This window comes from Aspergillus novofumigatus (assembly GCF_002847465.1).
Source record: "Aspergillus novofumigatus IBT 16806 chromosome Unknown P174scaffold_9, whole genome shotgun sequence".
In the NCBI taxonomy this organism is placed as follows: domain Eukaryota; kingdom Fungi; phylum Ascomycota; class Eurotiomycetes; order Eurotiales; family Aspergillaceae; genus Aspergillus; species Aspergillus novofumigatus.
This window is the reverse complement of record NW_020194282.1, coordinates 36,673-48,783: the sequence shown is the minus strand read 5'-3', so window position 1 is coordinate 48,783 and position 12,111 is coordinate 36,673. Positions and strand designations below refer to the sequence as shown.

Sequence of the window (12,111 nt, the reverse complement as noted above, 5' to 3'; positions counted from 1 at the left end):
TCTTAATACTCCGGGCTAAAGGAAAAGGATGAGCACCGCTATGTTGTTGGAACGCGCGGAAACAGCGCCTACTCCGAGGATTGGCGAGCGACGTTGTATCACTGACAAATATCCCAAAGTATTCCACACACAATTCTAGAGACCCCTATTTCTCCATTCCGGACTTACGGACTACACAGGACATCAAACTAATCGGTGAATCTCTTCTCCACAGGCCTCCGCAAGGGAAGCAAACAGTGATGAAAAGAAGACCAATATTTCGAGCATCTGACGAGCAGAAGACTCAAAAATCTGACACCAAGGCTTGGAATCAGGGCAACTTTTTTTTCAAAAATTCCCAGTCGATCCGAAGACCAACTGGAGCGGTCAACTAGGTAGTTTTCAACTAGCAAAAACACGGTCTCGGATGTCTCCTCACTGACACGTGTAAAACCCGTGCACCAGGATGGAGAAGAAAAGAAGAAAAGGTTCAAAGAGACGGGGGAGCAGCGAGGTTATATACCTTTGCCAAGGCTCACTACTTGCGCTAGCGTAAGCGAGGCTTTCCCCTTAGGTGGCCACGAATATCATTGGCAGTATTACTTTCCTTTGCTGCGGTACCAAGCATCTTATGTAAGCAATCGAATATTCACGATCCTCTGCAGAGAGGGACGGAGTAATGAATCACAAGTCTTTGGGACATAAGACCAAAATATAGATTCCAAGAGGTGATGGAAATATTTGAAGGAGAGGATCTTTTTCATCGTAAAATACTTTGTGTAGTGTTCGAAGTTCTCTTTGCTAGGTGCTTCATTAAAGCGGACTACTACCACTCCACATGGGGGCTTTTTGCAACGGTTCTACGGAGTACTATTATTAGTCGGAATAGGATATGCTCTAGCGTCTAGGTACTGTTTCAATATGAGTCGAAGATTACTCCAAATTATTTTGAAATAAACAGAATCAGTCTCAGGTTCACTTGGTTCACTTGATTCACTTGATTCACTTCATGAAACCCCGCAGCATCATACCATGACCTTGAGTATCTAAATGATAACCCCCGGAAGAGGGGTAAAAGCGCATTATTGGAGAACACGTGATGTCCCATGTTCCATGTCGTAATGGAAGTGTCGGTCGCCGATAGCTTATCGAACTTCACTCACCTCCACCTGACTTGTTGCTCCTGATTTTCGGAATCTGCCCTCTCAGAGACTGTCCTTACATCGCCCAAAGTCATCAACTGGGCACTATCCGAGTCACCCATATGGCTATCGGCGTCGTGGTGCTAGAATAGCGGAAACCACCCTACTCCGCTTCAAGCGCCATCTCCGAGTCACCCCCAGAGCCGTCATGGATCTTGTTCGGAAGGAGCATGAACGGCTCACTAAGAGGCTGAAGGCTTCTCAGAATACTAAAAATGTGCAAGACACAATAGATCTAATTCAAGCAGCGCGAGACACGATCGCCTCTGGTTCGTTCCTCTTCGTCCGTCGGTCGGCGGCCATTTGGTCGTTTGGCGGTGTTCATTGACTGATCGTTGTATAGATCCAGGCCAAGCATCCATAGCCCTAGCAAAGCTCCAGAATTCAGTCAAGTCATCATTCGACTCAATCAATGACAATCTCAAGGAACACCACAGCGCTCTGAACAAGTACAGCAAAGCACTAGATAAGGTCTTGTCTTCGGGTATATCTGCATATCTGGTGCTCTCAAAACTGACACTGTGTAGCTCTTCAAAGATAAACCACTCCCGAGTACCGAGCATGATGCTTTATCATCTCGAGAGCATCTCATCAACCGCGCAATCGCGATGCACCTGTTACGAGAGGGACAGTTCACTGTAGCCGCAACCTTCCTTTCCGAAATAGCCGAAAAGAAAGCTTCGGGGCGAGAGAACGATATGGATACGGATGGCCCAGACGCCGCCAGAAGTCTTCTCGATATCGACGATGTTCCTTCGGGCGAAGTGCGGAAACAATTTGCTACGATGTATCACATACTACATGAGATGAAGGAGAACAATAACTTGCTTCCGGCTATACAGTGGTCGAGGGACAACAAAGAAGCTCTGAAGGCACGAGGCAGTAACCTTGAATTCGAATTGTGCCGGTTACAGTTCGTCTGGCTCTTTCATGGCGGACAGGGCCCTGCTGTCGCTGGTCCACAGGCTGCATTGGAGTACGCCAGGCGCGAATTCCATGTTTTTCTCCCCAGGTACTTGGTGGAAATTCAGCAGCTGATGGGGGCAATGGCGTTTTCTCCAAACCTCCAAGAGTCGCCTTATCGGAATATTTTCGACAATCCGTCGGCATGGTCTGATGTGGCGCAGTCTTTCACTCGGGAGTTCTGCTCACTGCTGGGTTTGTCTGCCGATTCGCCACTATACATAGCCGCTACTGCTGGTGCGATAGCGCTACCCACTCTGCTGAAATTGCAGACGATTATGAAAGCAAAGAGGACAGAGTGGACCACGCAAAACGAACTTCCGGTAAGTCGAGTCGCAGCAGTCCGGGTCACCCTACCATGTCTAGAAATGTATAATTGACATACTTTATTCAGGTCGAAATTCCACTTCCACCCTCTTACCTCTTCCATTCGATATTTGTCTGTCCGGTCTCCAAGGAACAGTCTACAGACGAGAATCCCCCGATGATGATGCCTTGCGGTCATGTAATTGCAGAAGAGTCGTTGAAACGACTTTGCAAAGGCACAAGATTCAAGTGTCCTTATTGTCCCAATGAGAGTCATCCGCGAGAGGCAAGGAAGGTCTTCCTATGAAGAAAAGGGGACCATGCAAAATCCGCCTGGAAGAAAGAGTCGGCTTGGTGGAGAATGTGGATGGGTCTTAGGAATCCGGATTTCTTTGTTTCTCCTTTTGCTTGTCAACTATGTCAGGATGGTGGCGTTTTCGGTGTCGAGGTCATGAGGGCATGCGGGAAGTCTTATATGTGTACATTCTCCAGATAATCCCACCTTGGTTAACTCTACTGCAAGCCCTTGCATATCAATTCCCAGGGAGCCGAAGACATTCCTTTAAAGATATACCCCACGTATGGGATGGTGTTATCAAACCTCGACTTTGAGATCGCATAGCCACCGGAAAAGATAATGTATTATTTGTCTGTTTCGCCCACTAGCCCCCATCATTCTATTAGAAAAAGCCAGCTAGGCCTAGATAATGCTTGCTCTTAAGGAGGATGTGTCAACTTTCCATTGTTCTTGTAACCAAGGAATCCAATGAATTTCCCGAGCGGGTCCGACTGCCCCACCCCCCTTTACCTGTTTCTGACATCTAATTGGACATCTAGAATCCCGTGACTGCGCGATCATTTGGCGACGCAGTCAAAACCACTTTACGCGTGCAATACCGGTCTTTACGCGCCTGCAGTTGGTCCCTCGAACTGGACCATTTGTGATAGATGGACGGAGTAAGATCAAACGATGTTGACTGGTGTCTTTAGATTTTGTAGATCTCTAAATCACTCAGCAGCTTAGAAAACATAAAAGAAACTAATTCCCAACAATGGTTCAGCTTCTGGGCTTCTTGCTCTGTTCATCAACTGTTTCGGCAGTATCAGTATCATCCCCTTGATCGTCGTACTTACAGACGCAGGTACAGATACAAGCATGCCGCCAGCTGTCTAACACCATTGACCAAGTAATTGCTGTACTCCATCAGCCCTCTGAGACCCTACCTTTTCCTCTCAGCTCGATCGACTCGCTCAGCCCGTCTTGAAGATGTTGACCCAACAGCACAGCAGTAGCAGTCAAAACATGCTTTCCATCAAACGTCCATCCCAGAGTCCCACCGACAGCTTATCCTCGCGATATCGCGTTGGAAAAGCGACAGCAACCCAGCGGGTGAGGAAGCCCGTCCGCGACTCTCCTACTACTCCATCGCGACGGCTCGAAAGAGAAAGACGCCAAAGAACCGGCAGTTCCCCTACCCAGAAGTAAAACTACTCTCCCTTTTATCACAGGAAGTTGAAACTGATTATGACGCCAGCTCTTCAAGCACGTCGATAGTGACCATCTCGGTCGGGCCAGAAGCGCGCCTCTTCGCCGCCCACGAAGATACCCTCTGCATATCCCCCTTCTTCGCAGCCGCCTGCTGCCGAGCGCAATCGCAATCGCCATCACCAGAATCGCCCCACAAGCGCATCAGCATCTCCCTACCCGACGAACAGCCCGAGATCCTATCCTGCATCCTCGAATACCTCTACAAAGGCGACTATACGCCCCGAGTCGTCTACAACCGGCACCGCGATACATGGGAGCTCGAGAACACGGGCCTCGACACAGACGGCCAAACCACCAGCGCGACCATTTTCCACCACGCAACTGGCTCGGTGATTCTGAGGGATACAGCCGTTTAGTAAGTCCGCCCTTCAACCTCCGAGCCAACTGGACCAGACGACTAACATGCTGCTTAACAGCTGCGCCGCGCAAAAGTACGGCCTTGAACCCCTGAAGCGCCTTGCCTTACGGAAACAGGGCCTCCACTCTGGTATCCAGTGCAGTACCATTCTGAGCAGCGCTCGCTACGCCTACGCCAACACCTCAGATAACGAGTCGAAACTGCGCGCTCACTATCTGGCCCTGATTATCCGGAGCCGGTCGACGTTCAAGCGGAGCGGGACTATGCAGATGGAAATGGAGAAGGGTGGGAAGTTATTCTTTGACTTGTTTGTGGCGATGTGTAATCATATGGTGTGTATTTTTCCCCTCTGCGTTTTGTATGAATGGAGCTGACCTTTGTCTTTTGCTTAGGATGACCTCACCACTGCTAAGTCTTCTCTTGCTTAGTTCCATATCCTGATGTCTGTCGACTTATTATTCCCTTTCAAATCCAGACTGCTTGTCGCGCCTTTCTACTATACCCCTTCCCCATTTTCTATTCGTTTTTCGCGCCTTGAACGCCCCAGTGTACAGTAACTTTGATTCATGTCTCTTCTATCAAAAAGCGGAACTCTTCTCACCCTGGTCAATGTGTTCTAATTCATACATGCGAAGATTTTGGAGTACGGGCGTCATGGATAGATGCTCTTGTTCATAATCTCATGTCTAAGTCATACAAGATGATGTAGGCTTCTGTATAAGCTGTCTTCCGCTGATGTATGTCAATTCCCGAACAATCCAGTCGGACCCACGCGACAGACAGGAAGTACAGCCTTGTTAATATCCACCCTTCCCTTGAGGTGGCCATTCTACCGTCGGTATAAAATTAACTAGTTGTAGATGATAGCCTGCTGTGTCGCATCCGATGGCTATTCATGCTTCATAAAGGATATCATGGGGAATTAGGCTGCACATATACAGCTCAGGGCTTTCTTCGGCGGCGAGCACTTGGATGTCGTGAGACAGATCCTGTTGGGCGACCTCACATTTCGGGTCTAGCCCGGCTCTGACTCAAGCTCGGCTTATATCGTACGCTCGAACGGTGTAGTGGAGGTCTTAGACACCGGTTCCTGGAAAGGCGGTACCACCCTTGCTCAACACAACCATGCCTCGCTCCCGGGCAATGTAACCCTTCATAAGTCCCTAGCCACAGTCAATCAGTCTGCTTGCTCCATATGATGAATAAAAATGGCATACCTTGTATATGAGGTTAGATAGTAGGCATTCGACCTCATCAATGTCTACGCGAGACCTGTCATCCGCATGTGTGCCGATCCTCAGCGCTGCTGCGAACTCGGCAACAGGAACACGAGTTCGGCGGATGGGAGGCTGGCCATCCTTGGATTCTTCGAACCCTCCAGCAATAAAAACCTTCCGGAATAGATTTCGCAGAGCAATATCGCGTCCTCTTTCCAGCGGCAGATAGATGCGTCTCTTGACGAACTCCTCTTCTCCGGCGGACATGGCTGTGTCAAATCCAACCAAATCTCCCTTTCGTATGCAATCGCACAAGGGGCGGAATAGTTTCTCCAATCTGGGAAAGGGCGCGAGAAGTTTTCGGGAGGGTAGAGTATGGGTTGTGACGAGGTGGCAGGGGACGAGATATGTGAGGATCAGCCTGCTGAAATTAGCGAGGATATAGAGACATGCGCTAAGAATCACTGACTCTCGATTTTTGAATGCGCCCTTGTGGCACATGTTCCACGCACATGCCAGGTGTTCTTCCGCCTGCGGAAGGTCATCAGAACAAGGCTCTAATATTGATGGATATTTGCGCAAGATCTTCTTACCTCTCGGTAGTTCTCATCGAGAAAGTGAATAACACCGACATAGTACTTGAATGTGACTATGTGGGACTTGGGGAAAGATTCCAGCTCAGGAAGATCGGCAGATGAAGCGCTAAGAGCACGAAGGAGGTTCTTTGAGAGTCCCACGGAGTTGAGCTAAAGTTTGTCAGACGACGTTCAGAAACGGAATGGGCTTCAATCGTACTTTGAAGTATGTCTTGAACAAAAGATTTGTGGTGTTGTAGATACCCCATTTCCGGGATTCTTCAATCGGTGCCCTTGAATCGTACTCAGTAATTTGCGAAAGGAGTGTAGAGAGTCAGTGCAACTACACACCTGTCGCTCAGACAAAGAGTAAACATCCGATTGATTATCCGGGCTGCCTCCTCGAGCTTCGCGCTCTTCTCGAAATCCGCAGCGACATCATCTTGGAACTGATCACCAAAAGCCATGGCTCCTTTAGAGGAAATCTCAGCATCTGCTTTGATCGCAAACACCCTCAAGTATTTCCCCACCACATAGAGACACGGGACCGTCCATGCTTGAAGCCCGAAGTTCGTGTAGCCTCTGATGAGAGTATTTGCCACCATTTTCCAAGCATCAAAGACCTTGGCCCAGCTGGCCGACGGGTTGTACTCCTCGAACTTGATGATCTCCCCTACAGCCTTCCAATACTCTGCGAAGATGTCAACCCAGCCATTTTGCTCTTGCTTTGGAAGCTTCACGCCGTTTGCTTGGAAGAGTGAATAGCGCAGATCTGCCGAAATGTGGTCGGAGTCAGAAAAGTTGTAGAACGACAACAAGCGATCGGGGCTTTCGGAGGTTGCGATGGGCGTAAGAGCTGCTGCCAAACGAGGACCAGACCCGTTCTTCTGGCCTTCCTTGAAGTCTGTAAAGACAGACGCCATGGCAGACTGTGTGCTGTAGCCAGAGTCCTAGATTGTCGTGTCAAAGCGTCAGTGCTTTACAATCATAGAACTAACTTCAACAAACAACCCGGACAATCTATGGAGCCAGGCTCTGGTGTCATCATCCATTTCCTGCCTTCTCCATTGACGGTCGCGAACTGTGATTGGGGGGAAGGTGGGGAACAACAGCGTTGCTGCCGTGGATTCCTGAGGCCGTTATCAGCCGCTGTGGCTGAGCATCCATATCTGGTATAGCGTCGGAGTCAAGCCCCAGCTGCCTGGTCGCTTAGGCGAAGGGCGGCAGCCCTAACTCAACAAGTTTCACAAATCCTCATTTTCGACCAGACCAGCCGGCACACCTATCTCGACAGTCAACCACAACAGAGTCGACAAAAGTGAGCACCACCCTCGTTATCTACCATTTTGTCATTTGCATTTGATACTAACCAGATTTCCAGATGGGTGAGTGAATTTTTCCCTCGATAAGTCGCACAATTTCCCCGTCGGATCGGTTGCAATGGTTTCCTGCGAACGTCGAACGACATAATCTCGAAGAATGGACACTTGACGACAATGGCAACGGAGGATAAACCGGTAGAGGGATCGAGTGCGCAAGGCTTTTTGGAAGTACCGAATGAGATTGTTCATTGAAGAAGGAGGTCGAGTTGAAGTGCGGTCGCACATTGTCGAAAAATTTCAAGATACAGATCTGAACACACGCGCCATCGACTATGACGTTCGCACGGGAATCAATGCAGCGATCGAAGACGCTTTTCTATTCGATTCGGATTTACTTGAACGAGCAGTCACTGACTGGTGTGTCTCACAGGGCGTCTCACCGAGTACCAGGTCATCGGGCGTCACCTGCCCACCGAGGCTAACCCCACGCCCAAGCTGTACCGCATGCGCATCTTCGCGCCCAACACCGTTGTGGCCAAGTCGCGCTTCTGGTACTTCCTGACCCAGCTCCGTAAGGTCAAGAAGGCCAACGGTGAGATCGTCAGCCTCAACGTGGTATGTCTACTATGGGAAAGGATTCTTCGGTCAAGATGAGCTGGACTGACATTGTCTCTTATCTTGTTTGCTAGATCCACGAGAAGCGCCCTCTCAAGGTCAAGAACTTCGGTATCTGGCTCCGCTACGACTCTCGCTCCGGTACCCACAACATGTACAAGGAGTTCCGTGAGATGAGCCGGACCGAGGCTGTTGAGGCCCTCTACCAGGACATGGCTGCTCGTCACCGTGCCCGCTTCGGCTCCATCCACGTACGTTGAAACGCATTCAACAGCAAACGTTTCATTGGAGATCTAACGAATTACATGCAGATCCTCAAGGTTGTCGAGATCGAGAAGGCCGACACCATCCGCCGCCCCTACATCAAGCAGCTCCTCCAGAAGAACCTCAAGTTCCCTCTTCCCCACCGCTCCGCCAAGCCTGCTGGCAAGAAGGTCTTTGCCTACTCGAGACCCTCTACCTTCGCTTAGATATGACGTTTTGGGTTATGGGAGATGGAGTGTGCGGATCAATGACTATGTTATGGCCATAGCATGCAAGAAGGACACGGATCACGCCGGAGAACAAGGCGTGTATCTACCGCCCAGAAGATGGGACGGATGTTTTTGATGTCTCTTTAGTCCTCTGCAGCGACCCTTGCAAGTTATTTATCAAAAAAATTACCGGGGTTCTTTTCTTTTTTTTAATACCATGGTTCTATCTGAGAGGTAGTCCGCGTAGTATCTCTGCATGCAGTGTGAGACCGGAAAGGCTCGGCAATTGAGTGACTGATGGTTCAACTGCGTTGATGTTTGACACCACGACACATTGTGGTGACGGTCGGGCTATTCTGTACAGGTCTAGCTTCACTGGTTCGAGTCGCATATATTTATTGCCTTTTCCCTGGACTTCCGTCGAATATCGCGAGACCACCAATTGACAACCACCAAGGTTACAAACTGTCAGTATAGCGTCCACCAAGGTCATTTCTCTGTAAAAACCACAACTATAGCATCTTCATGGAACGAAATACCCAGCCTAGCATACAATGACATTGGTTATCTATGAAGAGGTAGTACTTCCAATTTAAAAACCCCGGTCGATTACTAATGATCACAAATACCTTACCGTCAGGAACGGGTATTGCGTCATACGGACCAGTAAGTAAGACGGACAGTTTTGGGATCCGGACAGCGAGAACTAATTAACTCCGTAGGTACTCTCTATCCACAGAGTACTAAGGTTGAACATCCGCCCGCTCCTGTTGTGTCTCTTTCCGGTTCGGGTTCTCCTTCAATTGACCACCAGCTTGTGTCAATTACATACACAATGTTTGCGCGTCAATCTCTTCGCTTTGCTCAGCCCTTGAAGCAGGTAAAAAATATGGCTCCGAACAGTTTTGCGTCTTGGTTCTAGGAACGGAGGGAGGACATCCGCTGACTGACGCTGCACGCAGGGCTTCCGCAAATACTCCACGGAGGCACCCGCCAAGGGCAAGTCTTCTCTCGCTCCCATCTACGTCGCGGTCGGTCTCACTGGTCTCGGTGTGGGATTGTACCGGTACAACTCTGCCAGCGCGGAGGCTCCTCCTGCCGAGCGCCCGAAGGTTTTTACCGGTGGTGACCAGGGTTGGGTTGATCTCAAGCTGGCTCAGATCGAGACTCTGAGCCCCAACACCAAGAGACTGCGTTTTGAGTTCCCTGACAAGGAGGCTGTCTCTGGTCTTCATGTCGCATGTGGGTAGACTCTTTCCTGGAGGTGTTGCGTTTGTCTCATAGCTCACTTTTTTCGCCGTTAGCTGCCCTGTTGACCAAGTTCAAGCCCCACGGCGCCGAGAAGCCTGTCATCCGTCCCTACACACCCGTGAGCGATGAAGGTACGCGCCCCTTGGCCAGTATATACCCGCAGTAATTGACTCCATCTCTGCAGAACAACCCGGCTACCTCGACCTCGTCGTCAAGGTCTACCCCAACGGCCCCATGTCCGAGCACCTGCACAGCATGAACGTGGACCAACGCCTGGAGTTCAAAGGACCCATCCCCAAGTACCCCTGGGAGGCCAACAAGCACAAGCACATCTGCCTGATCGCCGGTGGCACTGGTATCACTCCCATGTACCAGCTGGCTCGCAAGATCTTCAAGGACCCCGAGGACCAGACCAAGGTCACGCTTGTCTTCGGCAACGTCCGTGAGGAGGACATTCTCCTGAAGAAGGAGTTGCAGGAGCTGGAGAACACCTACCCCCGCCGCTTCCGGGCCTTCTACGTGCTGGATAACCCTCCCAAGGAATGGACCGGCGGCCAGGGCTACATCAACAAGGAGCTCCTGAAGACCGTCCTCCCCGAGCCCAAGGAGGAGAACATCAAGATCTTTGTGTGTGGGCCTCCCGGCATGTACAAGTCCATCAGCGGACCCAAGGTCAGCCCCAAGGACCAGGGTGAGCTGACTGGTATCCTTGCGGAGCTGGGATACAGCAAGGACCAGGTGTTCAAGTTCTAAGCAGCGAGCTTAGCGTTTGTACAAAGGCATGTTTAACCGCATTGGATAGTCTTGTAGAAGTAACCCTGTATCGAATGGGGTGTTAGAACTCGAATATCAAGATATTTAAGATCAGCATCTACATTATCTATGCTGAACGCCGGGTAATTCCGCGGTGTCAACGAGACTTCCTGCCATCCAGAACCATAGACTCGTGTTTATGGACTCCAAGCAATGCTATAGCATCGATAAAAGCAGTTGATCTTTCACTGTGAAAGCTCGACCATGCCGCAAAGTAAAAGCGCGACAAGGTAAGTACCTAACGGTAGTGTTAAATTCGTCGCATCGGCCTCAGAACCATGTACATTTATTCTCAGAGATTGACGGGGTGATCTAACCCATTGGTGTGATGGACAATCTTGAAACTAGAACGGCCGGCCCGATGCGGTGCTACGATATATATATCTCCTGCGGCAGGGGCTTCCATCCGCGGCCATTACCCTCAATCACGAAACTATATAGTCAACTACTTATTGGGCATGCCATTGATCAATTATAATAAAAAAGTTTGGCTATGCGGTCACTGCCAAGTAAGAGTGTAACGCAGATGTAAATCTACGGTGTAATAGACTACCTGCGGAAACAGCCGCGCTTCTTCAGAGTCCTTGGAGTGTAGGCCCACGAAGCGGCGTCAGTAGCATGTCGCGCAAGGCAGCCTAGCCTGCAAGTGAGTGATTACGGGTAGTGAAAGAGTGGGTGGGGTCTTGTCTTCAGAGACCCGGAGCAAGGCCGTCATTTTAGCGCCTTGGAGTACGGAGTAGATAGGTATGGAGTCTGGAAGCGCCGTTACTCTGTTGTTACTTGTTCAAAGCAGGAGGAATCCTCCTGTGAGGATTATCTACGAACTGGTCTTCTGCTTGGAGGCTGCAGTAGGCTGCAACTGGTATTTAGCGCGCCTGGTGCGGCGGAGAAGAAGAAGAAGAAGAAGAAGAAAAGAAATTATGGAGAAGATGTATCACAAGTTGGAGATTGATCGACTGCCTATATTTGGACTTGGAACTGAGGGAAGTGGGAAGTGGGAAGTGGATGCCTGTGGTACAGATAGGAAGGTTGGCTAAGGCAAGACCAAAATGGTGGTCGAGAACCGACCGGTAGAGACAGATTTTGGTCGTATGGGAAGGATCCTGAAGCCCAGCGGGTTCAAGGAGAGAGGGGGGAAAGCCTGCAGGGGTAGTACTGTAGTCAGTTACAGCATCATGCCACCGTGTTTAAGAATGGGTCTAGCTCGGGGGAAGCTCTGGCTTGCAAGAGCAGCAGTTGGGATTTAGGCGCCCGGAGCTGGGTTGGCAAGTAGCAGAAACGCCCAAGCCTGAGCTTAGGGGAAAAGCAAGCCCGAAGGAGAGACCTTGGGATCTTAGGTACTAGTAGGTAGCCTACGTAGCCGTGAGTGCTCCCCAGACTAGGGGCTACGGGTAAAGGGGCTCGCACAGTAGCACCAGTGGTCACGCAAGCAGCGCCCACCCATGGCCTACTCTAAGCACCACCTTACCTCTCTACCTGGCTACCACC

The 12,111-nt window shown here is 50.2% G+C and overlaps 5 protein-coding genes across 5 annotated transcripts; 4 read left to right on the top strand and 1 right to left on the bottom strand.

Annotated features, from left to right (window-relative positions):
- Window positions 1–945: 945 nt before the first annotated feature.
- On the top strand, window positions 946–3,112 carry P174DRAFT_445427 (ubiquitin-protein ligase RMD5). Its single transcript, XM_024828340.1, has 4 exons — window positions 946–1,450; window positions 1,525–1,652; window positions 1,709–2,467; window positions 2,539–3,112. The coding sequence occupies exons 1-4, from the start codon at window positions 1,330–1,332 to the stop codon at window positions 2,755–2,757; spliced, it is 1,227 nt and encodes a 408-aa protein (XP_024678106.1). The 5' UTR covers window positions 946–1,329; the 3' UTR covers window positions 2,758–3,112.
- A 369-nt stretch (window positions 3,113–3,481) lies between these two features.
- Window positions 3,482–4,912, top strand: P174DRAFT_413430 (BTB/POZ domain-containing protein). Its single transcript, XM_024824348.1, has 4 exons — window positions 3,482–3,932; window positions 3,986–4,354; window positions 4,416–4,689; window positions 4,750–4,912. Exons 1-4 carry the CDS (start codon window positions 3,718–3,720, stop codon window positions 4,783–4,785), a joined length of 894 nt encoding a protein of 297 aa, XP_024678105.1. The 5' UTR covers window positions 3,482–3,717; the 3' UTR covers window positions 4,786–4,912.
- A 96-nt stretch (window positions 4,913–5,008) lies between these two features.
- csn12 lies at window positions 5,009–7,208 on the bottom strand. Its single transcript, XM_024828339.1, has 6 exons — window positions 6,501–7,208; window positions 6,370–6,442; window positions 6,168–6,320; window positions 6,044–6,105; window positions 5,575–5,995; window positions 5,009–5,520 (listed from the first exon to the last, which is right to left on the bottom strand). The coding sequence occupies exons 1-6, from the start codon at window positions 7,070–7,072 to the stop codon at window positions 5,434–5,436; spliced, it is 1,368 nt and encodes a 455-aa protein (XP_024678104.1). The 5' UTR covers window positions 7,073–7,208; the 3' UTR covers window positions 5,009–5,433.
- A 471-nt stretch (window positions 7,209–7,679) lies between these two features.
- Window positions 7,680–8,556, top strand: P174DRAFT_378094 (60S ribosomal protein eL20; the record flags this gene model as incomplete). The annotated part of the gene is made up of 4 exons (XM_024822799.1): window positions 7,680–7,731; window positions 7,902–8,086; window positions 8,161–8,337; window positions 8,398–8,556. Coding segments are annotated over 4 exons (573 nt in total), but the record flags the coding sequence as incomplete, so codon positions are not given.
- Window positions 8,557–9,356: 800 nt separating this feature from the next.
- Window positions 9,357–10,728, top strand: P174DRAFT_396120 (cytochrome b5 reductase family protein). The gene is made up of 4 exons (XM_024823724.1): window positions 9,357–9,439; window positions 9,522–9,801; window positions 9,864–9,941; window positions 9,995–10,728. Exons 1-4 carry the CDS (start codon window positions 9,395–9,397, stop codon window positions 10,561–10,563), a joined length of 972 nt encoding a protein of 323 aa, XP_024678102.1. The 5' UTR covers window positions 9,357–9,394; the 3' UTR covers window positions 10,564–10,728.
- Window positions 10,729–12,111: the final 1,383 nt, after the last annotated feature.